Source organism: Prionailurus bengalensis, chromosome E1 (genome assembly GCF_016509475.1).
Source record: "Prionailurus bengalensis isolate Pbe53 chromosome E1, Fcat_Pben_1.1_paternal_pri, whole genome shotgun sequence".
Lineage (NCBI taxonomy): Eukaryota > Metazoa > Chordata > Mammalia > Carnivora > Felidae > Prionailurus > Prionailurus bengalensis.
In genome coordinates this window covers 57,241,921-57,266,582 of record NC_057347.1, presented here as the reverse complement: position 1 = coordinate 57,266,582, position 24,662 = coordinate 57,241,921, and the positions used below count along the sequence as shown (strand labels likewise).

The 24,662-nt window shown below is 61.7% G+C and overlaps 1 protein-coding gene across 2 annotated transcripts; it reads right to left on the bottom strand.

Moving 5' to 3' along the window:
* Positions 1 to 13,131: 13,131 nt before the first annotated feature.
* On the bottom strand, positions 13,132 to 21,700 carry TMC8 (transmembrane channel like 8). Of its 2 annotated transcripts, none has more exons than XM_043585692.1 (16): positions 21,499 to 21,700; positions 20,682 to 21,049; positions 20,341 to 20,489; positions 19,816 to 19,965; positions 19,441 to 19,523; positions 18,813 to 18,949; positions 18,347 to 18,494; positions 17,822 to 17,992; positions 17,388 to 17,527; positions 15,880 to 16,003; positions 15,484 to 15,581; positions 15,116 to 15,299; positions 14,815 to 14,873; positions 14,561 to 14,719; positions 14,051 to 14,129; positions 13,132 to 13,655 (listed from the first exon to the last, which is right to left on the bottom strand). In XM_043585692.1, the coding sequence occupies exons 2-16, from the start codon at positions 20,840 to 20,842 to the stop codon at positions 13,398 to 13,400; spliced, it is 2,100 nt and encodes a 699-aa protein (XP_043441627.1). In that variant the 5' UTR covers positions 20,843 to 21,049; positions 21,499 to 21,700; the 3' UTR covers positions 13,132 to 13,397. The 2 variants fall into 2 exon arrangements, with proteins under 2 accessions (XP_043441627.1, XP_043441626.1); XM_043585691.1 differs by having other exon boundaries at positions 14,815 to 14,945; positions 21,499 to 21,690.
* Positions 21,701 to 24,662: the final 2,962 nt, after the last annotated feature.

Genomic DNA, 24,662 nt, shown 5'->3' with positions numbered 1-24,662 from the left:
CACCCCGCCCCGCCCCGCCCAGGCCCCGCCCCCAGGGGCGTGGCCAGCGCGGCCCCAGGGACCGAGAGCAAAATGCGGTCCGCAGCCAGCGGCGAGCAGAGCGGCCCGGACGCTCCGACGGCTGGGCCTGCCTGCGTTCTGGCGGCCGACAAACGTCCAGCCCACGTCGTGGCGGGGGCCGCGTCCCCCTGCCCCCAGCAAGGGGCCAGAGAGTCCCCAGGAAGAGAGGGACGCCAGGAGGGCCCGCCCCTCTGCCCCACCCACACTTTGCCGCCTGCCCTCCCGCCTTCTCCAGGAAGCCCAGCAGATAGATGCCTGTCTGGGCCTCACCCGCCCAGGACCCAGGCTCAGAAGCACCCCCTCTTTTCTCCCCATTCCATCCCAAACCCCAGCCCACAGCCTGGACGCCCTCCTCGACTGGCCCGTCGCTCTTTGCTCCCGTCTGGAGCTAAGCCTGGGGGTGGTGTCGAGGACCCTCTCCGCAAATTTTCCCGGGCTGAGCCAGGCCCCAGGGGTGTGTGACTTCAGACTTCCATGCCCAAGATGGTATGCAGACAGAAACAAAGTTTCCAGGGTGACAGGCAGAGGGCAGAGTTTAACCCAGCCCTCCCCCCCCCCCACCCCAACATCTTTAGAGCATCTGAACAGAGAAGGTTGATGGGGTGGGGTGGGGGTGCACTCCCTAGGGGCCACGGACTGACCAGAAGGGAAAAATTCCAGACAGTTTTTGCTAGTTGCGGGTAAGGATTAATGAGTGGGTGCTGGGGGGGGGGGGGCGGTGCTCAGAATCCTCCCAGGTGAGCCGCACAGTGACAGGCGACTAGGCCACCAGGAGATGGGGTGCCACACCAGGGAAGAGGGGAGCAGGGGTGGGGGAGGAGGAGGGGACGCTGAGTGGGTTGTTGCAGCTGGGCCTTTTCACAGTCTACCCCACCCTCTCCCCAGACCTGCAGGGACGGTGAGGACAGGGGCCACACAGAGGTCCCCCCACTTCCTATGGACCTCCCCTGCCATCACAGGCCCTTCTATTCATTCCATCCCCGTCCTGAAATTGTCACACTAACACCATGTGTGCTCGTGGAAGAACACCAGCCTTCAAGAATCAGGGCCGGCAGGGATTTCCTTCATTCAAATGGCGAGTCCTTCCGTAGGGGACAGACAGCCGGGGCCCTCTTGAGGGGACTCTGCCGAGCCCGCATCGTCTGGCCACAGCCTTGATGATAAAGGAGTTAAGATTCCAGGTTAGACAAGCACACCTCTCAGCCACCCCTCCCAAGGCCTCCAGGAATTTTATGGTGCCAAGCGCATCAGTGCCCTGGGCAGGAGAAGGGGTATAAGGCTGAGTCACTCCACTAAATGAAGGGGGGCACTGAATCACCAAGAGGGCAAGCGTCGGCTCCTGGTCACGTGGCGAGGGAGAGCCTGGTCTCCGTATCCCATTTATATATTAAAAAAAAGTTTTTTAACGTTTATTTATTATTGAGAGACAGAGAGACACAGAGCATGAGCAGGGGAGGGGCAGAGAGAATCCCAAGCAGGCTCCAGGCTCTGAGCCGTCAGCACAGAGCCTGACGCAGGGCTCGAACTCACACACTGCGAGATCAGGACCTGAGCCGAAGTCAGTCGCTCAACCGACTGAGTCACCCAGGTGCCCCTCTCTATCCCCTTTATAAAAGGGAAAACCGAGGCTCAGAGAGGTGACGTGGCTCTCCCAGGAGTCTGGCCTCTGGAAAGGACAGAGACGGAAGGAAGGGACACTGACGTGAGACGAGGAGAGTGCCAAGGATAGACTCCCGGACAGCGGCCACTGAAAAGCTTGGCCAGGGAGGGAGGAAGACAACCAGGAGACGGCTGTGTCTAGAGACCAAGGCAGGCGAGAAGTTCACGGGGCAGAGGTTGTTGCTGCCAAAGGCCAGACAGGTGCAACACGCAGAGGCCTGTGGGGCTTGGGGACAGACAACACAAAGGCCTGGTCGCTTTACAAGTCAGTGAACCGAGAGCCTTAGACAGGGGACCCCAGGAGGTCCAGCCCCTGCCTCTTGTCACCAGCTGGGAAGCACCGACCTATGTGGTTCCCACGGAGAACAGAAGCCCCTGATCCAGCCTGGTCCCCAGGAGGCTTCAACCCCGCTCCTCGTGTCCCTCCCCAGACCCGTCAGGAATACAGGCGAATGAATGCCCCACCCGGAGGCCAACTGACTCCATCACAGGGGAGTGTTGGTCGGGGTCAGATAAAGCCACGGAAGTGCAAGCCCTCAGCAGACACGTGGCACACAGTAGGCCCTTCACAAACTCTTGCAGGTGATGCATGAGCCACATGGCCCTTCGTTTGCCCTGGAGGCAGCCCTGTCCTCCAAACCCGCTACCCGGCCTCCTTCTCGCTGTCCCCCACATCCTGCACCCATTTCCTACCCGATCCGCGAGCTTGGCCCAGCAACCCAGAGGCAACAGCGGCAATGGAGGTGAGGCTACCAACCAGCCAGCACAGAGGTGGGTACCAGGGGCAGCTGCCCCGTGAGGGAGGCGGGGGTGGCTGAGCTGGCCTCCCTTAGGCAGGGCCAGGGCGGGGGGCTCTCCTACCTCCCGCTGACCCACCCAGAAGTGCCAACCGCCCCTCTGGAAGCCAAGGGGCCCTCTCACCTGGGGACACCAGCTTGAACGGGCTGGGGTGGCCACTGAAGTCGTTTTCAGCCTGGCTCCAATGCCAGGCTGACATCGGGGTAAGTGGGAAGAAGTTGGCAGACTGCCCGTAGTTCAGTCCCCGCTGCACGTGGACCTGTGGGTCCTTCCCGACAAGGCTAGAGGCGATGGGTGGGCTGCCTGAGGGCACCCGGCAGGAAATCTCCACCCTGGGGCCTGTGTCTCTGTCCAGCAAGGTGGAGTTAGCCTGTAGCTGAGACATGGGCTCCGATAGGGTGGAAGAGGTTAGCAAGGCATGGCTGCGTGACCTTAACACCCTCTCCCCAGCAAATTCCCTCGTTTCAAAGCGCCTACTGGGCTTGGAGGCCTGTCATTGCTGCCTCCTCCAGGCAGCCTTCTGGATTACTCCGTCTTTTTTTTTTTTTTAATATTTATTTATTTATTTATTTGTTTATTTATTTATTTATTTATATTTTTGAGACAGAGAGAGACAGAGCATGAGCAGGGGAGGGGCGGAGAGAGAGGGAGACACAGAATCCGAAGCAGGCTCCAGGCTCCGAGCTGTCACCACAGAGCCCGACATGGGGCTCGAACTCACAGACTGTGAGATCACGACCTGAGCTGAAGTTGGCCGCTTAACCGACTGAGCCACCCAGGCGCCCCTCCATCTGTCATATGCCTGGGTTTCAACCCTACTTGTAGTGTGTACCACACAATTTCACATTTGGTTTTGTTCTTATGGTACATTCTGGGTTGCAGACTTACCAAATAAAAATACAGGATGCCCAGTTAAATTTGAGTTTCAGGTAAATAATGAATAATTTTTCGGTATGAATATGTCCTGTGCAAAATTTATCTGGCAGCCCCTATTTATATTTTTTCAGTACTGATCCTTTTACTGGAATACATGTTCCTTCAGAACAAGAACTGTCACTTAGAAGAATCTGGATTCTAGGAGCTCCTGGGTGGCTTAGTCGGTTGGGCGTCCGACTGGCTCAGGTCATGATATCACGGTTTGTGAGTTCGAGCCCCGCGTCAGGGTCTGTGCTGACAGCTCGGAGCCTGGAGCCCGCTTCGGATTCTGTGTCTCCCTCTCTCTGTGCCCCTCCTCTGCTCGCACTCTGTCTCTCTCTCTCTCAAAAATAAAATAAAAATAAAAAAATAAAAACATAAAAAAAAAAAAGGGAGTGACGTTCCGATCCATGCTACGGCACAGACGAACCTTAAAAACATTACCCCCGGGAAAAGAAGTCAGACACAAAAGGCAACATCTGTTCTATTCCGCTCGTGGGAAATGTCCAGAATAGGAAAATCCTGAGACAGAAAGCAGACTGGTAGTGGGCAGGGGCCGGTGGAGGGGGAAATGGGAAGTGACCACTAGTTGTGCAGGGGCTTTCCTTTCGGGGTGATGGAAATGTTCTGGAACTAGATAGAGGTGTGGTTGCGCAACATTGTGAATGCATCAGATGCTGTGAATCGTCACTTTAAAATGGTTAATTTTGTGCTAAGTGAAATTCACCTCACCTCAATTTAGAAAGGAGAAAGTAGGGGAGGGGAGGGGGGAGGGAAAAGATAGAGGTAGGGAAGGAGGAAGAGAGAAAAAGAAGAAGAAAGGAGGAAGGAAGGAAGGAAGGAAGGAAGGAAGGAAACAAACCCTACTGGATAAAAGGCTACCTCTGGGACTTAGACTCTTTTTGTCCAGAATATTTTACTACAAAAACAAAATGAAATTAGGATGTGAGTAGGAAGCACGGAGAGGTTTGAACAGAGGTCGGGAGAGCGGACGGTGGATTCAACTTCTAGGTTCAACCAGTCTGTCGACTGGAACTCGCAGGACAGGCGTTGGTGTGCCTCGTGGTGACACCACCCATCTCGGGTTGGTTGGCTGAACCACCCGCTGCAGGAGACGGCAGCTCCTAATGCGCATGTCCAGCCGGGAGGCATGCGCGTTCCAGGCATCTCCTAAGGCGATAAAGTGCGCGCCTCGAGGACGCGCCGAGCTGGGGATTTCCTCCCCGAGATAGAGACAAGTTAGGTGCCAAGTCGACCAGCCACCCGATCAGCTGGCCCCGAGCTCGGACCTGATGCTGGACGGGGGAGGGGAGGGGGAGCTGAGACCGGGAAGGCCTGTCTGCCCCCTGGTATCAGAGGCCTCCTCTGCCAGACCCTCCAGGGTGCCTGGGATGCCCGGCCCCTGCTCCCAGAGGGGTCAATGTCTGGTTTAAAGGGGCCGTCGGAAGGCGAGAGTAGAGGGTATGACCCAGATCCACAGGGACCAGCTGAGCCAGAGAGAAAGATGCCACTTGGGAAAGCAGGATTCCGGAAGGAGACCGGACGCTCCCAGCCCTTGGAAAACCCAGGACCAGACCCATTGCCCGGCCACGCCCCGAAGGCGCTTGCGGAACTTGGAAGTAACTTCTTTGTTTTGTAGGCGGGTCCTGGAGTCGACCTGATGCAGAAGACATTTCTAAGAGCTTCCTACTGGCCCTCTCGCTGCCAATAGTGAATTCTCCAAGGCAGAGAGGCCAGGAGGAAACAGAGCTGCTTTCGGAATGGGGGTTTGCGGGGCAGGGTCGGATTGTTCATGTTAATGGTGCCTGTTGAAGAATAGTGGGGGGGCGGGAAGGGCGCCTGGGGGGCTCAGTCGGTTGAGTGAATGACTTCGGCTCAGGTCATGACCTCACGGCTCCTGAGATCGAGCCCCCCGTTGGGCTCTGTGCTGACAGCTCAGAGCCTGGAGCCTGCTTGGGATTCTGGGTCTCCCTCTCTCTCTGCCCCTCCCCCACTCGTGCTCTGTCTGTCTCTCTCTCAAAAATAAACATCTAAAAAGGAGGAGGAAGCAAACTGGAAGACATATACGACTCTCTCTCTCTCTCTCTAAATAATAAACATTAAAAAAATAGTGTGCGGGGGCAGTGCTTGGGGGCATAGAGAAAAGGGTTTACCAAATCGAAATCTATACCTTGTGCACCACCCTTGCCCTGCTGGGCACACTGGCTCTGGAAATCGCACCGCCGTCAGAAAACTGCTCACCGAGCAGAGAACTGGAACCAACCAGAATGTTCTTCCTCCAGAGACATTTCCCAGGAGTCCTGAAGTTTCTGACCCCTAAGCATAGTTCTTTCTAGATCAGAGGTTCTCCACCAGAGGTGGCCTTGCTTCCAGGGGACCTTTGTGTCTGGAGACATTTTTTTTTTTTTTTTGCTCCCTTCAACGGAAGGAGGACCTATAAAAGTTCAAAGGAAAAGCTGGCCGCCTTTGTTTCCATTTCGATGGCCATTAATAGAAGCTTGATTTACATAAGTTCACAGACCAGAGTCCCGTGAGCTCTGTAAGGGGGGTGGGGGTGGGGTGCAGGGTGGGGGGGGTCACTTTTCAGGACCGGCGTGGTCTTCGTCTTTTGATTGTTTAGTTGATGCATTTAACCCACGGGAAGTGAGTGCTCCGGCACGCACTTAAAAATTCATCGCCGCGTCAGAGCACTGGAATGATGCGGTGGAGTGGAGACAAGCCCACGCTCAGACCCGAAGCGGAGCCAGGCTGCGCTGGGCTGAGTGGGTGGCCGCGCAGAGCCCCCTTCTGTTGCTAAGGGAAGAAGGAAGCCCCTTGGGGTGTAAGCGGGGAGAGCGGAGCTGCCGCCGCCCCCGTGGCTAGGCGGCTCTCCAGACTTGTGTGTGTGTGTGTCATAACCGGAGGCTTGGAGATTTGAGTCCCAAACCCAGAGTTCCAATTTCTTAGACCTAAGGTGGGGCCCAGGGATCAGATGCTGAACAGCCAGCCCACCTTTGAGGGTTGAATTGTGTCTTCCCAAAAGATACCTTCCAGCCCTACCCTGCCCCCACCCCCGGGGTAATTGGCTGCAGCCGCAAGGAATTAATACAGCACCCCCTCCAATGTGGCTCTTATGAAGTGGTCTAGAACGTCACTCAAAAATTCCAAACAGGTTTTAGGCACGAATGGGGGACAATCCGAGGTTCCTTTGCTCTCGCTCGGGGAGGGAGTACAGTCTAGCTGGGATCCATGCTTCAGCCAGGTCCCCCTCCCCCCACCTGCTGAATGAGAACATTGTCATGTGTTCATGGCGGCCCCACGGGGACCCCCAGGCCCCCAGCTCCGCCTACCCTAGCTGTTGTCCCTGGTGCTGGGGGTCCCCCACAGCCTCCCCAGCACTGACCTGGGAGGACAGGGGTGGACTTCCCCTCGACACTTCTGGACTAGTCTCCCTCTTTCCTCCCTAAACACCATCCTGGAACCTCGTATCTTCAGACGTATTCTGCCCTGCTCCCCTGGGCTACCATTACCTAGAAACACCCACCACTCCCTGAAGATTCTTGCCCCCGGTTCCCACGGTACCACACTTGCCCGAATTCTTGGGGCTTTCATTTTTTTTTTTTCATTATATGAAGTTTATTGTCAAATTGGTTTCCATACAACACCCAGCGCTCATCCCAAAAGGTGCCCTCCTCGGTACCCATCACCCACCCTCCCCTCCCTCCCACCCCCCTCTTGGGGATTTCAAAACACACAGAGATACTCTTTCCAGTATCTTGGTTCTTCGGTTCCTTCACTTCCAATCTCTCGGGTCCAACTTCTTGCTCCCACTGAGGCGTTTCGCTGCACAATATTCTATGGCAAGACTCCACTTCACTCAGCCGTCCTCTGAGTCGCTCGGGCCAAAAACCTCGGGATCATCTCTCGCGGCTCTTTCGCAGCGCATCACCTCGTATCCTCAGCACGTGCCACTGGCCTGACCTCCAGAATGTCTTGATCGCTTCTCCCCAACCACCCCCCCCCCCCTGGGGCTCTGGCTATCACCAAATCTCGCCTCTGGATCCAGGGAGCAGCCCGAAGGCCCCTGGGACGCCCCCGTGGTTCCCATCCCGTCGCTTCTCAACACAGAACCCGCGAAGGGGAAAGCGGCCCAGGTCTTCGGCGCAAACCCTGCCCCTGTAACTGCTCAACCCTCCTCCCCATCAAGCTCTCCCCTCCCTACTGCTTCCTGCGCTCAGGCCTCGCCGGCCATTTCCTCCTCCAGCTTGGGTGTCTCTTTCTCAGTGACGATCTCCCAGTAAATGCTGCTGCCCCCGCCCCGCCCCACCCCGTATTCCTTTCTACTCTTACCTGCTTGCTTTTCTCTAGAACTTACCACATGCCAGCACACTGTGCAAATCGCTTATTTTCACTGTCGTCTGTGTCCCTCCCCCTCCCAGCCCCACTGGAAAGTAAGCTTTGTGAGGACAGGAGACCTCTGTTTTGTTTCTGCACATCCATCTTGGGGCCTAGAACAGTGCCTGGCACCGAACAGGTGCTCCAACAGGCTGTGCTGAATGAATGAATGATTTAGCAGCTGGTCTCTCAGGAGTTGGGTTAGGGAGGGTTGTTGGGTAAGGCTCTGAGCAGAAGGCAGGGGCGGGGCGGGGCGGGGGGCAGACGGGGGTGGGGGGGACAGGTACTTCCCGGGGTCGGGGACAGGAATGTCTGCCGCCTCAAGCTGCTGTCTCTTTTTAGCAGAAACACCACAACTGCCGCGTTTGTTTTTAAAGCGAATGAGGAAATGATAGTTCTGCCTCTGCCGCCTTCGCGCGAGGCCCACCCTTCAGTGGAATAGGGGCAGGTGCCAATTCTGTGACCCCGTGACCCAGGGAAGGTGACGGTTGAGATAAGCCAGGGAGGCGCGCCAGCCCCCAGCCTGGTGGAGAGGAGGAGGTGACCCACCACCTTGACCTTAAGGGTCACAGGGCTAGAAATGGGGGCGGGGCAGAGCAGGGCGGGAGGCAGGCGCGGAGGCGGGCCCAGGAGCGTCCCCGCCCCCTGGCTCTGTACCGCCCCCTGGTGGAGAGCGGGGACCCTGCCACCCTCCGGCTGCCTCTGAGAGTAAGTCAGGCTCCCTTGGCCGCACCTCTGAGGAAGCCTGGACTTCCTCTTCCTCGGGGCAGAGACGCCCCACTGGAATGCCCCCAGCCCTCTCTGGGGCCACCCCCACCTGGCAGAGCTGGGGGGCTCCAGGAAGGGCTCCTGTTCCAGATCGGGCCCCTGGGGTAAAAAGACTGGACGTGCCTGCCCAGGGACATGCGCGCTGCTCCCTCTCCCTCCCCCACCACAGCCCAGGTGGAAGCCAGCGCTCTCCTGGCCCCATGGCCCCTGGAGGTCCCACACTGGCCTGCTCACCCCGCTCCTCTCCGCACCCCCCCAAGACCCCGCAGGAGTTGAGGCCAAGTTCCAGAATCGTCCAGCTGTCTGCCAACAAACACCCCCTCTCTATCAGCAACCTCCACCAGCCGTCTCCTTCCCGCGGGCCACTCGCCCTCCTCCTGCTCCGCAGAGAAGCTGCTGGTGGCTTCCAGAGGCGAGGGTGATAGGGGAGTAAGCAGAGAGCCCAGGACGCAGAGGCCGCCTGGAGAGCCTCCTGCCGAGGCCAGAAGGGAAGCCTAGGACTCAGCAAGCGTCTTCACTCACAAAAGCTCTTTCGAGGCCTCAACATTTGGTGTCATCATTTTGTGGATGAGTAAATAGCGGGCCCAGAATGATGCCGCGATCGGTAACGGGGTCACAAGGGGCTGGTCTGAGACCCAAGCCCACGTCTCTCCCTCTCTCCTGCACTTCCAGAAGTGTCTGTGCCTCCAGGTCCCTCTCTTGTGCTCACTGGCACCCCTGCACAAGCCTGCTTCCCCGAGGCCCTGGTAGGGCTCCCTCCTGCCCCCTGCGCGATGTCCCCAGTGGCTCACCCAGCAGGGCCAAGCAGAGCAGCTGAAGGAGCCTCATGCCTCTGCTGGCAGAGGGCCCTCTGCTCAGGCTCACGAGAGCCCCCTCAACAGGGCCACCTCCACTCTGGGACCCCTAGGAGGCTCCCAGGGTGGGTTCCTGCAACAAGGAGATAACCCGGAGGCCACAGCACCCCATGGCCTCAGCAACCAGGGCTGGGCCCAGAACAGCTAGGCCCCCGCACCGCCCCCCCCCCCCCCCGGGGAATGAGTAGGCCCCTGGGACTTGGAACTAAACCAGGGCTTACACTCAGCTGCCACTGCTGGGCTGTAGGGGCCTGGGCCTGTTTGGTAGGTAGATGTTGGCGTCATAAACCCTGGAATATGTATGTTACTGGCAGAGGGGTATTAAGGTTGCTAGTATATATTTTTAAGTGTATTTATTTATTTTGGGAGAGAGAGAGAGACAGAGGCAGAGAGAGAGGGAGGGAGAGAGAATCCCAAGACACGGGGCCAGAACCCACAAACTGCACGATCATGACCTGAGCCCAAAACCAAGAGTCTGATACTTAACTGAGCCACCCAGGTGCCCCAAGGTTGCTAATCTTCTGATTTGAGATGGGGTCATTATTCTGGATTATGGGGACGGGCTGTTATTCTTTCCCCAACCCCCCCCCCCCAAAGGGGAGTCTGACTTACGGGCAGGGTATCTGGTGGGATGGACCCGCTGGAGACACAGGCAGGAGAGGCCATCTCTGCTCATGTCACACCAGTTTGTTAGTGACCCCCTGTCGGGCACCTGCTAGGTGGCTGACACTGGGCTCAGCCCCCAAATTAGAGCTCAGACCGGATGAGGCCCCTGGTCACCCCTGGACGGTGATGCAGTGTGGCAGGCACGGTGCTCCAGGACTGCCCTTGAACTCAGAGTGGCATGGGGGCCCTTTCTCACACCTGCGGACAGTGGTCATTCCCCAGGACCGATGCCAGCCAGTCTAAAAGGAGGCCAAACCACATCACATACGGGTGGCATGCGTGGCCTTTTTAGCAGTCTGCAACAGAGCTCACCGGATCTGGGGAGAAGGGTGGGAGTGAGCCAGGAAAACAGAGAACACTAAGGCCAGACCAGGGCTGGGGGTGCTCAGGGCAGGGGGCTCAGGGCCGCCTGGAGCAAGGGAGCAGGTAAGGTGTGGCAGCCGGGCTCCTCCTGAGCCAAACCTGGGGCTGCTGGGCCGGCGGGACCTCTTTATAGCCACGTTCAATTAGGGTGTTCAATTAGGGTGCCCCATTGTGACAGCCTTCCTCAGGGAAGATGTCCCACCCCCAGCGGACCAGCTCCCAGTGGGAGCTGTTCTTCCTACCAAGCTTCACAGGCTGACCACATGCCCATGCCCCATACAGCCCAGGGGTGAGCACCTGACCCAAGGAAGGCAGGGACAGCTGCCTCTGTGTACCCCTGGCCCTGCTCAGGGAAAGCCACTGGGGCCTGTGACATCTGGGCACGTTGGGAAGCTGGTCTAACGGATGACCCTGCCACCTGTGAGCAGCAGGAAGGATGAGGGGCCCGTAGCCAGAGCCCAGGGGGCAGATGGCTTGGAGCTCACCTGGGGACTAGATGGGTCAGCGCCTTGGTGGCTCCCCTTCTCCCCAGCAGGCGAGAACCAGCATCTGTCACTTGCCCCCCAGATCGTGGCTCGTTCCCCGAGGATGTGCCCCGTGGGCTCACCTACCTCCCTGCATTTGGGGAGCAAGGGTACCCCCCCTCAGTTTCCTAGCCAAATTCCCTTTCACAAAGCCTGTCCTCACTCTGCTGACATGGTTGGGGGAAGGAATCGAAGGAATTAATGATTGCAGAAGGACAGAAGGATGGTCTAGGTCGCTGCCCACCTGTCTCCCGGGGAGGCCCCGAAGCTCACGTCTTTTCCTCCATGTTGTGCTCCGGGGATGGGGTCTGAGCTCAGGCAATTCATGAGAAGCCTCCTCCTTCCCTCCAGGTCGGAGGAGAGGTGGTGGGCGGACCCGAGGAACATTCCCCCCAGGGCTTTGATGGGTAGGGCATGTCTCCTGCCCCAGCCAGGAGCCCTCTCCAGTGACCACCTGTGTCGCTGTTTTCAGAGGAGGCTGGTCCTCTGAGCTCTTCTGTCTCTTCTCTCCGCAGGCTGCATGTAGGATGGGACTCATCAGGACCCAGGTCACCTAGACTGTGTGGAGCAGGGGCTATAATACAACCTCAGTTACTCAAGGCACACATCAGGACACTTGATAAGTAATTGCTCATTTAACCCTCAGAGGAGGGTGCCGTGAGCCCCACGTTGCGGCTGAGCAAACGGGCCCAGACTTTGACTGTCTTCTCCCTGGTGTTGCACTTGCCCGGTTCTCAGCAAAGGTTTGCTGAAGCCTGAGAAAGTGATAAGCAAAGGCCCCTGGTGTTTCGGTGCAGCCTTCTACCATTCTGGGCCAGAAGAGCATCACCCCCGGAGGCTCATCACCAGACGGCGCTTGGCTCCACCCTGAGTTTCTGTTCCAGATCCGTGGAGCCTGAGAAGATGCATTTCTACCAAGCTCCCGCGGGATACTATCGCTGCAGGTCAGGGCCACGCTCTGTCTTGTTAATAACATGTGTCACTTTCACCCGAGACAGGCCAGTGGCCCTCCCCTGACCGAGCACACAGCACCACGTGTTTCCCGGGAACAGGGCCCTGCAGTTGTTGACAGACTGACGGGTCATGTGGCACCGGGTGGGTGAGAGAGGACAGCGATGGGAGGAGGTGAACCGGTCCAACCTCCAAAGCCCACGTGAGGGCTTGGGCCCGAGGGCAGTGGGCCAGAGCCGCCTCCAGCCTGGGAATCCTGCCGGGTGCCAGGCTGCCGGAGGAAGTAGAGGTTTTCCAAGCACGTCATGGGGTTTCTCCTGACCCTCCCTCCCGAAAGTTCTTTGGGCCAGCATTCTCAGCCCTGGCTGCGGGGGAGAGTCATCGGGCAGCTTTAGAAAGTCCCGATGCCTGGCCGCTGTCTGCACCTGCGCCAAACAGGTCAGCAGTCCTGGCACAGGGCCAGTTCTTTAAGGCTGAGAGTCACTGCAGGGGTGGGGGTGGAGGCCCTGGGCTGCATCCCTGCTCCGCGGCCCACTGGCTCCACCCCCTCCCCAGGCTGACTCTGGGGTGTGTCCAACAATGCAGGTCTACACTTGTCTCACAGCTCTTGTGGGGCGCCTCCCTGCCACCAGCCCCGCCACTCCTCGAGGTCAACTGAACGTGAGGGCGGGGGTCTTGGGGGGCATGGAGGAGAGTTAGAGAACAGGTTCTGTAGAAGCTAGGGCCAAGGGACCTCTGTTCTGGGTTCCTGAGGAGGCCCACTTTGTTGATGTGGGGTCCTGGGTCAGAATAGAAGACCATGAGGAATGCTGCCAGGGAGACGCTGGCCGTGGACCATCTGTTACTCAGACTCGGGTAAGGTCTGGAAGCACCCCCCACCCCCACCCCTCCACCCCGGTCAGGGGGCAGGAATGCACCATGCTGGTGTAGTGTGGCTCTGGGACCAGCTCTGCTGCTTGGTGACTCCAGCATCACTTGTGGGTCTCAGTGCTCTCATAGGTGGAGAAGGGATAGCAGGAGGCTGGTTGGGGGTGGGGGGCGCGGGGGGCAGCAATGGGCACTCAGAGGACAGCAAGCCCCTAGTGCAGGCGTGCTCAGCGGTGGCCGGGTCTTGCCCTTCGCGTAGATGTCAGCGGCGCTCCCCACAGGAAACACTTTCTGAGCACTTCCGGTGGGTGTGTATTTATATATCGCATTCGTGGCTTACTATGCTAATGTATTATGTGCGTTATAAACCATCCAACAAAAACAGAAACTTTACAGGACCGGGCTAAAAATAGAAATACAAGTCACCATATTTTCTTCCTGCTGCCCGGGGGCTCTCCTGCGTCTTGCTGGAGGGCCCACTGAGAGGGGCAGTGTTGTCCGGCACGGGGAGGGGGCAGGAGCTTGGGGCCAGGGGGACTCTGGTGGGGGAGGTGGGTCGAGCCCCGGGGAGGCTCCGGGCCCGAGGCAGGGGTCGATGCTACAGCTCTGAGCCGCTGGGAAGGCGGAATCTACGCGCGGGGCCCGGGTCACCGAAGAGCCCCGCGGGATCCTCGAGGCAAGGTCCGGGCCTGGGGGTCCTGGGGCCCGGGGAGCCGGGGCACGGGAATCCAGGGCAGAAGGATCGCGGGCGCGAAGCTCGGGAGTGAAGGGCCTCGGGCCCCACAGAGTCGCCGGAGCCCGGTTCCGGCAGCAGCCGCGACAGGTCCTCCACCAGGTGCCACTTTTCCTGGACTTGCTGCAGGGATTGGGGGAGAGCGAGCGGCCGGTTACGAGCGGCGCCTTCACCCCGGAGCCGGCCGGGACGAGCAGCCGGCCCCGCAGCTGTACCTACGAAATCCGCCAAGCCGGGTCCCTTGCCCCGCCCCTGCCCCGCCCCTGCCCCGCCCAAGCCTCGCCCCACCCAGAGGCCACGCCCACGCCTCCGTGAAGTCAGAGACCACGCCCCCAACAGTACCGCCTCCAGAAAGAAGCCACGCCCCCACCAGGGCCCCGCCCCTCCCTCAACCCAGAGCCACATTCTATCAACCCCGCGTTCCCAAGCCTAAGGCCATAGGCCTGTCATCTGGCTCCCGGCCTGAGGCCACGCTCCGGGGCGAGGTGTGACCCCTCCCCAGCCCAGCGGACACTCACCCACACCAGTTGCTTCCGGATCCGCTGGATGGCCCTCGCATTGGCCTGGGACTGGGAGACGCAGACGGTCAGGACAAGGCTTTGGACAGACAGACAGGAATCCAAGGTCATCTATCCCTGGAGGGCAGGTGCCTCCCCTACCTCCTCTCTCCCCACCCCAGTGTCTTAACGCCTCCCAGGGTTTTTCTGTCTGCAGACACCTTTCTCTCTCCTGTCCTTCCTCCCCCTGGCAGCCTCTTTCCTCTAAACGGCCGTAAGAATACCTCAACTGCAGGTTTTTAGTGTGCCTGCGGGAGGGATCGTGTGTCCCCGTGGGTCACACAAGGTACCTGCTCGAGGGGGCTGCCCAGGGCTACCTGCCTTTGGGCCCAAGCTCTGTCCTCTGGGACCCTGCCCCCCTGCCTCTCCTTGTCTTGCTCCCAGATCCCACGAGTGTCTGGGGGTGCTCATCGAAGGGCGGACGCCCTCCCAGGTGTGCCCCCTCTTGGCCCCTGCTGCCCTGAGAGGCACCTGAGCAGGATGAGGACGGGGAAGCTGAAGGCGTGGGAGCCCAGGTAGCGGAGGGCGCGCTGGCCAGAGGGCGGGAGCCGGAGGGCCATCAGCTCTGGCACCACCTGCCAGGGGGCCGCGTAGTTGGCGAAGAGGCCGCAGTCCCAGGAGGAGTGGATGCTGGGGAGAGACAGCCAGGGTGGGGCTGGCGTCAGGGCCCCGGGCGAGGAGGGGCTGCCTGCCCCCCCAGCCTCGGGCACCTCTGCTGCCCTCACCTGCTGACCACATAGCCCAGAGGCACGACGGCCAGGAGCTGGCCCAGGATGAGCACCAGCTGGAAGAAGAAGGTGGAGCTGGAGGCGCGGAATCTTCGGGGAGAGGCCTTGGAGTTCCTCATCAGGGTGTACTGGGGGAGGCGGCAGCAGGTGGGGAGGCTGTGAGCCGGGGGAGCCCGAGGCCCAGGGCAGTGCCACTGGGGGGCTGGGCGGAAGCGGGACGGGTCCCGGGCTCCGCTGCCGCTGGCTCAGGCGCCCACGCAGTGCCCCTCCGGCCCCCTCCCAGCCCCCGAGCCCTCACCTTCTTGATGTAGAAGGTGAGGAAGATGAAGACACTGTTGAGCAGAGGCAGCAGGGGACAGTAGAAGAGGCCCATCCAGGTGATCGTCTGGCCGGCCACAATGTCCAGGACATTCTTGGGCACCAGGAACTCTTCCCGGTCCAGCCAGACCCAGAAAGAGCCTGAGAACCGCTCCACCAGCAGCCTGGGGGAGGGGAGCATCCAGATACCCACAGCAGTCGTGACCACTGACCGTCACACACTCAGTCGCGCCGAGCGTGTGGTGGGAAGAACTGCTCCCCCTTGGCTGTGGCCACCGGCCATCCCCCAGACACGCCTGGGTCACCCCCGCCGCCCCCAGGTCTCCCCACGGTGTCCCCGGGGCTCACCTCCTAGGCAGGCTGACAAAGAAGGCAAAGGCCACCGTGAGGAGGAAGTTGAAGATGCTCAGCTTGTACAGCTCTTCCCCGACCGCGTTCTCCCAGCACTGGAGCAGAGGGGCACGTGTCACCCAGGGTCCCCGGCCGCCCCTCGCCCACCCACTGGGGGCCTCTGTGTTGTAGGAACCCTGCCTGGAGCCCGATAGGATTGCTAAGTGAGAACGGGGGCCTCCAGGGGAAGAGCTGAGCAGGGACTCCCCTCCGCCCCCCCCAGCTAGGGCTGCCGCCCTGCCCAGCGTGCTGTGAACAGTGCCCCCTGGAGGAGTGCAGCGCGCTCTCTCCCAAAGGTGAGACCGGAGAGGGACGAGGACAGAAGGGACAGGCCTGGAGGGAGCCACCAGCCACCTGGTAATCACAGGCGTTGTAGCCGAAGGACTCACAGCTGGTCTTGTTTCTGCCAAGGCACAGCACAGTCTGGCCCAGAGAGAAGGAGAACATTCCCAGGCTGGCCAGCTTCAGCACCACGCACCTGGGGGGGGGTGGGGGGTGGGGGGGGGACCGTGTCAGGGGAAGGGGCTCGGGTACGTGGGCCCAAGCCACCCAGGTTACACGTGCGGTGGAGCTCCGTTGGAGATCATGTCTCTCCGGGGTCCGGCGCACTCTGATTCCAGAGCCCAGCCGACTTCCAGCCTACTCTGTCCGGTGGCAACGTCGCCCAAGGTGTGTTCCCCAGAATTGTGGTCTCCAGATGATTCATGAAGCAAGGGTTCTGTTTTTAAATCAGCGTGGGAGACACTGTGTAGCCCAGCTGCCCTCCCCCTCCCCCGCGGTCACACTTGGTTTAGAGTTTAATATTCTCGCAGCAGGTGGGAGCTCTGTTTCTACCCTAGCCCGCTTACACGGTCTCACGTAGCACAAACATGCCCACGGGCACTCCTGAGTGTTGCATGACTGGATCACACAGGCAGGATGGCTTTTAACCCCAAACCGTCTCATGCGCATTAGAGCTAAGTGTGGACTCTCAGCTGACATATGACACGAGTTTGGCTGCGAACAGTGGTTCTGTTGAGGGAGGCTGGGAGGCAGGGCGGGTGGGGGCTTATTTTTTATCTTTGCTTTTTGTCAGCATTTTGAAGTTTTTTTTTTTTGTTTTTACCACGTGCGTGTGCTATTACCTATCCCAAAAATAAAGTTTCAAGCCACAGTCAGCCTTGGAGGAAAGCTGAATGGGCTGCAGACAGCTTCTGCACAGGGGAAGCAGGAGAGAAAGCCGGCAGAGCCAAGCAGGGGGGTGGAGGGGGAGACGGAAATGCTGAGCTGGAGCTCTGCGGGGGCTCAAGGAGGGGCTTGGGGTCCAAGGCGAGATCCTCGTCCTGAGCGGGCAGACAGAGCAGAGCATGGGGGTCGGGGGGGGGCTTGCATTTGAACCTGCACCCAACGGACATGGTGAGCTTGCCTTTGGCTGAGGCCCTTGACCCGTGCGAGCCTCAGTTTCCTCATCTGTCAAATGGGAATGAGGATGGTCCTGACTTCACAGGTGAAGGTTGTCAAGGTGAGGGGTGGAAACCCTCGGGGCATGTGGGTGCTGTGCGCCTCCCACCTTCCTGGTTTTCCCGGGCGAGAGGCTGGTTCCCAACCCTTCCTGGCTGTTTTGTCACTGGCCCCTCCGAATGGCTGGTGCTTGGTCCAGGCAGCTGGCTTACTTTGGAAGGAAAGGACTGGAAAGCTTTAGACGGAGGCTCTTGAGATCATGTTTCTGGAAGCTTCTGCATACCTTCCCTTGCTCGGGACCACTGGTGCCAGGCGGTAACCAACACGGGCAGCAGGACGCGGCGTCCTCAAGTGCCCCCGGGCCCTCCGTTCCTTCCCCTCCACACGCTGTCCCCCCTGTCACCCCCAAGGATGGCACTCACCAGATAAGGGTGAGGTTGACCTCAGTGTTGGGAGGGTAGTTCTCCAGCTGGATGAGGAAAACAAAGAGCAGGGGACCCACAAAGTTGACCAGGGCGATGACCCCCGGGGGCAGGTACTGTAGCAGCACGAACAGAGACTCCTGCGGGGAAAAGCAGGTAAGGGGGTGCGCACGGGCTGGGGGGGTCCCCAGCGGCTCCCTCGGGCCCTACAACCCCCTCAGGTGTAACTGGTGCGGGCCTGGCGTCTGGAAGCCCGCGGGCTATTCGCGACTGGAGGATATCGCGGGGAGAGGCGCTCTGGCCTGGTCGTGACCTCGGGCGGATTGTTTTCAACCTCTCTGAGCCTCAGCTTGCTCATCTGCAAAGTGGGACCGCCCCGTCTCCCCGCCAAGTTCTGGCCGGGATTAAATGCATGCGCGTCAGTTGCCAGGCACCTCTTTGTTGTCCTGTGAGTACTTGGTGGCCCAGAAGATGGCGCTGATGGCCCCGACCACCAGGAGACCGATGAGGACATTGACCCGCAGGTAGGTGAGCAGGTGGCAGGCCCTCTGGGTCCGGGTCTGCTGCTGCATCAGCAGGAATCGACGCCCTTCCTCCAGCTCCACCTGTCATGGGGGCGGGGACACAGACAGGTGGGGGCTGGGTGCTGCGTGCGTGGAAGGGGCGGGTGCCCTCCAACAGCGCAGGCCCAGGTCCGTGTTGGTCGGGAGACAGGCCGCCAGCATCCAGGCAAGGTTGGGGCGACCCTGGGGCGGGGGCAGGCTGAGGGCTGGTGGCCGGTCTTATCTAGACCGCCCCACCTCGCACCGTGTGCGTCTGCTCACGTCCAAACAGCGGCACAGCCCCACCTCCAGCTGGAACGCCCTACGCACGCGCGTGTGCACACACCCCCGACACACGCTTCCAAACCACGGCCGCTCACAGACCCAGGCGTACACGCACCACACGCTTGCACACACCTTGAACTCGTTGCTGATCTCGTGCTTCTTGATGGTGGCTGCTTCCTGTCCCCGGATACAGAAGTCCCAGGAGGAGAAGACTTTGACACTGACAGGTGACCTGTAGTCTTGGCCCAGAAACAGCCTCTGTGGCAGCTCCTTTACCATCCTGGAGGGGGCCGGAGGCCAGGGCTCATGGGGGAGGGGCCTCTGCCCTGGCTCAGGTCTGGGGTGGGAAGCCCCCCGACAGTCCTGGGGGCAGCCTGTGGCCTCAGCTATCGTTGGGGGTGGGGAGACAGGGGCGGTGTCCCCTGCCCCTGAGCTCTGCAGCTGGGGACACGGAGTTCAGGCCCTGGAGGCATAGATGAGCCTTAGGGAACAGGGGCCGAGGCCCTCCTGCTAACTTGGGGGTGCCACGCCAGGGGAGGGGCGATCAGGGAAGACCCCGCCCCCCGGAAGGAGGTAGAGGCCGGGGCTGTGCTCTCACCGCCGCAGAGTCCCACAGAAGCAGAGGAACAGGCAGGCCAGCGGGCTCAGGAGGTAGGCCAGGCGGATGCTGTAGGCCGAGCTGCTCTCCGGGCCTGCCCGGTATGCGCCATAGAAGAGGTAGGTGGTGTTGAAGGCCTGGGGACCGGGTCGGGTCGTGCAGGTGTGTGCTAAGTGTTTTCCAGGTCTCGGCTCTTTAACACTCACAGTACCCGCATCAGGTAGGGGGTGAGAGCCTCCCTATGTTACAGTCTCAGAGCAGTTAGGCAACTTGCCCAAGGCCACACAGCTTCGAGGAAGAGACATTGGCACATGGGAGTCTATACGGTAACCCCTCAGTGGCACCCAGGGGTGATGGTGGGGTGGTGCTTAGTCCACAGGCCTGGATGCTCCCCCAGCTGGGCTCTGAGGGCCATGGGCAAGTGTCCAGGGGCCTGGGCTGTGCATACTGGCCTCAGCCTCTCTCTGACCCCGTCACTGTCCCCACCAGCCTGTTTGTGTAGAACCATTTCCCTAGAAGCCAAAATGCCTTTGGAGGGACTGGGGTCCTCTTAGACTGCGGTCCCCTGGGGCCAGTTCTCCAGGTCCCCCAGCCCCCCTGGCCCATAGTGAAGGCAGAATCCACTCACCCTGCCGGTTAAAACATTCCAAAGTTGATTGTGGAATCTGGGAACACCAGTCTGGGGCTGGAGGCCACCAGGGCACTGGAGGGCTGTCGGGAGGGAGAGGAAACCAATAGGGAAGGGTCCCCAAGGGACATCTACTCCACAGCCCCCAGTCCTGGGGAGGCCCGAGCAGGGCCCTGAGGATATGTCGGGAGGTATGTCATGAACACGGCCCGGCAGGGAGGGTCCCAGGGCTGGACTCAAGCAGGAGGACGCCTGGGACCGGGACACAGAGGGTAGGGCTGTCCCAACACCCTGAGCCCCGGACCAGCCCCTCAGCGTCGCCGGGGGTGCCTGTGGGCTCCAGGACACTATTCCCTCGGCGGGTAGGGCACTCACTGAAGTTAAGGGAGGGGCCTGTGTCAGGGGGGCGGAGCCAGACCAGGGGCAGCAGCACGAAGCCTGCGGTCAGGAGCACGGTCAGCAAGTTGAGCAGCAGCAGGAAGCGAAGGAAGGTGAAGTAGGACTGGATTCCGGTGCCAAAGAGGCCTATGAGGAGAGGAGGGGGTCCTTCAGGGCCGCACCGAGCCAGGGGCCCCCCTGAGAATCCGAGGGCTGTGGGTGGCCAGCCTCGCGGGGACCTCGGTTTAGGGCCCTGGAGGCTGCCCTAGCAGTACCTCTGATGGCCACCAGGGGGTGCTGCCATCTATCGAGTTTTGCGCCCCGCTTGGGGCGGAACTGATGCGGATGATGGGATGGGGGGCGATGGTTGTTGGTGGGGGGGGCGGTGAGGGGGGAGGGCGGGGGTCATGGCAAGTGGGCTGGTGCCCTCCTTGGGCTTCTAAACTGGACTTGGACTCCAGAGAGTCCTAAACTAAATTGGACTCCAGAGAGGGGAGGTGGGGGTGAGGGCGCACGTCCTACCCCCGATCTCGTAGAGGGCGTCTTCCCAGAGGCCGAAGCCCCGGACCAGCCTCCGCGCTGCCTCCCCTAGGCGCCGGCCCGCTGTCTGCCCCCTGCGCCGCCATCGCTGCCAGCGAGAGGTCTTCACCCCCCGGGGCTCCCGCAGCTGCCTGGGACGGGGTGGCGATGGGGGCGCCCTTGAGTCACCCGCTGTGCCCCCCGGGCCAGGCAGAGCAGGGCCACGAGGCAGAGGAGTTTTCCCACTGCCGGTGACTCGGACCTTCATTCAACAGGTGCTTCCTCTCGGGGCTCCCCCTCCCCCACCGTCTGATCTCCAGCCGTGTGGGTCCGCGTGTACCCACCGGATGAAGCGCTTGTCCACCATGGTATACGGCAGCCCCCGGACTTGTGCCTGGGAGGACCACAGCCGCCCGATCTCTTGCTCGCCCAGCTCCTCCACCCCTGGCTCAGGCGCTGGCTCCCCGGGGTCCTGGCCGGACCGCGCTGCCGGCCTCCGCAGCATCTCCGCGGTGGGGGTGGGGTTGGGGTTGGGGGCGCCGGGCCGCCCCGCCCCTCCTCCCAGAAGGGCTGGGGGCTGCCTGTCGGGCGGGCTTCAGGGTCGTGGCCCTGGCATGGCCAGAGATGAAGAGAAAGAACTCAGCCGGAGCAGGTCTGGACTCAGTCCCCATCCACATCTCAAAGCGACACACAGCCAGAGGCCTCCGTTTCCCTGTTTGTCCACGGGGGAGAAAGGCCTAAAGGGCACAGAAAGATGGGACTGTCACAGACACAGACAAAGCCAGGTGTGGCCACAGAGAAGTGCGAGGGGGCCCAAGGCCTGCTGTACCCCAGTTACGCCTGCTGCCCGGGGGGTCACCCTTTGGCAAGACCATTCCTGTTCTCGGGGTGCCAATTCTCCCATTGGGAACGGGCCCCCAAACCCTGACAGGTCCAAGGATCCGGCATCCTGTGGCAGCACCGATTGGGATGTGCTGGGACTCGGTCTGCCGGGCGCCCCCAGGGACCCCAGATGAGGGGGCGTGGCTATGGTCTCAGACTTGGGAACCGGACCCTAATAAGCAGGCTCTGACCCCCACCCGTTCAGCAGCCCTCGACCTCGGTTTTCTCTTTCACCCCCTCACGCTCTGCCTCCTTCCCCCCAGTGTGGGCCCAGCTCACCTGGGGACAAGGGACCACCTCCCCGGAGGAGCCCCCTCCTTCGACCGGGTCCCGCCAAGCCAGGCGGGACTGTGAGGGAGCCGAGGGGAGAGGGGTCACATGACAGGAACCCCAGCTCTCCCGCCGTCTCCTCCCCCCTCCACTCCTCGCCCCCACCTCGGCAGTTTCCTCCGCTTTCGCTGGGGCCGCCACTTCCTGCGGCGCGCGGGGAGGGGGGGGCGGGCGAGCAGGTGGGAGGCGTGGCGGGGCAGCCTCCCGGGCGGGCGGCTCGGTTGCGCCCTGGGTGGGGGTCGCGCCCTCCCCTCCCCGCGGCTCCTGCGGTTGCCGCCTTCCTCGCCCCCGCCCCGAAGCGAGGACTGCTCACTTTACACCCGGGGAGGGGGGGGGGTGGCTTCTTATCTGCGGGTCCCAGTTTGTCCTCTCGGGAGAGCGCGATAGTGGCCTAACGGGTGGGCCCCATCACTTAGGGCTGCTCAGTTTCCAGACGCCCTTGGCGTTCCTGGCAATGAGCACAAGGCAGGGACCTAGAGCCTGGCCTATAGTGAAGGCTCAGGAATTGGCACCTTTGGGGCGGCTGAATTTTCTGCGAGCAAATCGTCTAAGAGCCATCTCGGCCATTTCTCTCTCCCGGGATCCCCTGGGGTCATGCCCTTCCTCCTTGCTCCCTGTCCACCTTCCTTAGGGCCCAGTCCATCTCATAGCTGAGCTCTGGTGGCTTTTCTGCACCCCTGCCTAGACCCCTTCAATTTCTGAGCCCCTCTGCTATGCCAGGCTCCAAGCTGGGTGCTGGCTCCCAGGGCGCAGTGGGCTCAGAGAGCGGGGGCAGGGGTGACAGACCGGCAAAAGATCATGTCAACAGGAAGTGACAAGTGCTCCAACAGGGGTTCAATCCAGGGAGGCTTCCTTGAAGAGGTGACTTCCAAGTTGGGCCAGGGTCATGCAAGTAACATGGGGCTGGAGCGTGGGTGTGCGTGGGGGGCGGGTAGTAGTGGGAGGAGAGGCAGGGGCCTGGGCAGGCCTGGGTCTTCATGGCCACCTGCCTTGTGGCAAGATCCCACCGGCAGTAATCCACCAGAGGTCCACACTGACAGCTGCAAAAAAGCCCCAACCCTGGCCCCTCCCTCTTTGTCCAACTTCAGGCCTGCGGGCCCCTTTGCCTGTTGCATTGCATCTTTTCATCCGGGAATCCTGGCTTGGCCCACCCGTTGTCCCCCCTCCCCTCTCCTTCCTTTCTGCCTCCCACCCTCCCGGCCTCTCAAGGCTTCTCCGGACCGGGAATGTCCCCCCCCCCCCACTCTCCAAATCCCGCCCATCCTCCCTCCAATCCTTGGGAGCCTGCCCTCTGACTGCCAGGCTTTCTCAAAGTCAGGTTTCTCAGTGGGGCTCTGGGGTGGACTAGACTCGCGCCCTGGCAGATGGCATGGGGGGAGGGGGGACTGACGAACCCCTGAGCCTCAGTTTCCTCATCTGTGAAGAAGGGACATGGGTGCCCACCTCCCTGGCTTATGGGGAAGAGCGACAGGGACAGTCACAGTGGCCTGGCCGTCTTCCCTGGGTCTCACCCCCTCCTGCCCACCTAGCACACAGGAAGTGACCCAGAACTGTGGGCTGACAAACGAGGCAGAAACCACGCCCAGACCAGAGGGGGGTGACAACCCGGGTTCCCCACACGCCAGCTTCGGAAAGTCGTTTGTCAGCAGGAGGACGCGCTGGAGGGCAGGGTTACCCAATCTGGTGTCGAAAGGCGCTGCCTCGGTGGGGCTTTGCAGCATCGTGCTGGTTGGATAACTGCCCGGGGTGGGGGGGGGGGGGGAAGGGGCGGCTGGGAATTACAGCCCCGATTGTTTGAAACTCGGGGAAACTGAGTCCCACTGCCGGTGTGGACCTAGGCTGAGGTCGGAGTAGACCTGGGCGCTCGGCCGCCCGCACCCTGCTCAGGCCCGGCGGGGGGGCGGGGGCGGGGTTGGAAGGTGGCCCGGCGAGGGCACGGTCGCCGCAGGGCGCGGGGCGCGCCGGCGGGCGGGCCGGGTCACGTGACGCCGGAGGCCCGCCACCACGTGGGCCGGGCTGGGCGGCGCAGCTCCCTCGGGCCCCGCGGGTCCTGCGACGGCCCCGGGTCGTCCCCCCGGGCCCGCGGTCACTCCCTCCCCCTGACCCCGCGGTGCCCGCCCCCCCCCCCGGAGGCGGAGCCCCGACTGCAGCTCCCGGCGGCGCTTTCAGGGGACAGGTGAGCGGCGCGCGCGCAGGGCCCCTCCTCCCCCACCCCGCGCGTCCCAGGTGAGCGGCGGGGACCCGGGGGTCGGTCCGGGGCTTGGGGGCGGCGCCCGGGTCCTCCCCGCCCGGCTGCTTCCCCCCGCCGCGGACCCGCTCCCAGTCCCTTGGGGCCCCCGGGGTCCCCGGGGAAGGGGGTTCCACGCCGGTTGCTTCCCCCCCCCACCCCCCGCCCTCAAGCCCCACCCCCGCGGGCCGCACCGGGGAGAGGGCAGTGTTGGTGCCCGCGACTGGGACGCGGAGGGGCGGGGAGGGCGCCGGGTCGCGCAGGCAGGTATCACTGGCCCCCGGCGGCGGGGGAGGGGGGGCGGGGGGTGGGAGACTGGCGGGGCGGGGGGGGGGGTCGAGGGGTTCCCGGAGTTGCTGCTGTCCCTGGGCTCCAGGCTGGGCTGCTGCTGCTCCCAGGGGACTCGCTGCCCGGCTGGGGTGGGGCTCCTGGAAACCGGCCCCACCCCTGCCCCTCCTCACCTGGCTCAGGGCTCAGGAATGGGGTGCCCCGGAAACTCTGCCGGACCTGCCCGGGCCTGGGGCGGGGTGCCCAGGCGCTGGGTGTCCGCTGGCAGAAGTCCTAGGCAGTGACGGGGAGCCCAGGTGAGCCTCTACCCCAGGCAGGCCTCCGGGATCCAGGCCTCTGAGCACCTCCCACTCCTTCCCCAACCCCCTCCCCCCAACTCCCCCTCCTCCCGGGGAGAAGGGGTGTGTGGGCGAGGCCTGTGGGTCTGAGCCTGCAAGGGGTCTGTCTGTGGAGGAGGGAATTCTAGCTCTAGGGACAGGATTGGGGGGCACATGGTCGGCCCCACCCCCAGCTCTGCTGGTTCCCAGCTGAGCTCCTGCTGGAGGGAGGGGAAGGGGCTTGGCCTGGGGGGGGGGAGGGGCTGGGCTGAGAAACGGAA

Bases quoted from the DNA above. Each gene is read 5' to 3' on its own strand.
- TMC8 (XM_043585691.1), bottom strand. From the start codon at position 20,842: ATGCTGCGGAGGCCGGCAGCGCGGTCCGGCCAGGACCCCGGGGAGCCA. The intron at 20,490-20,681 runs GTGGGTACACGC...ACCCCGTCCCAG, and splicing joins GTGGACAAGCGCTTCATCCG to GCAGCTGCGGGAGCCCCGGG. The intron at 17,993-18,346 runs GTGTGTGCAAGC...CCCCCATGACAG, and splicing joins AGATCAGCAACGAGTTCAAG to GTGGAGCTGGAGGAAGGGCG.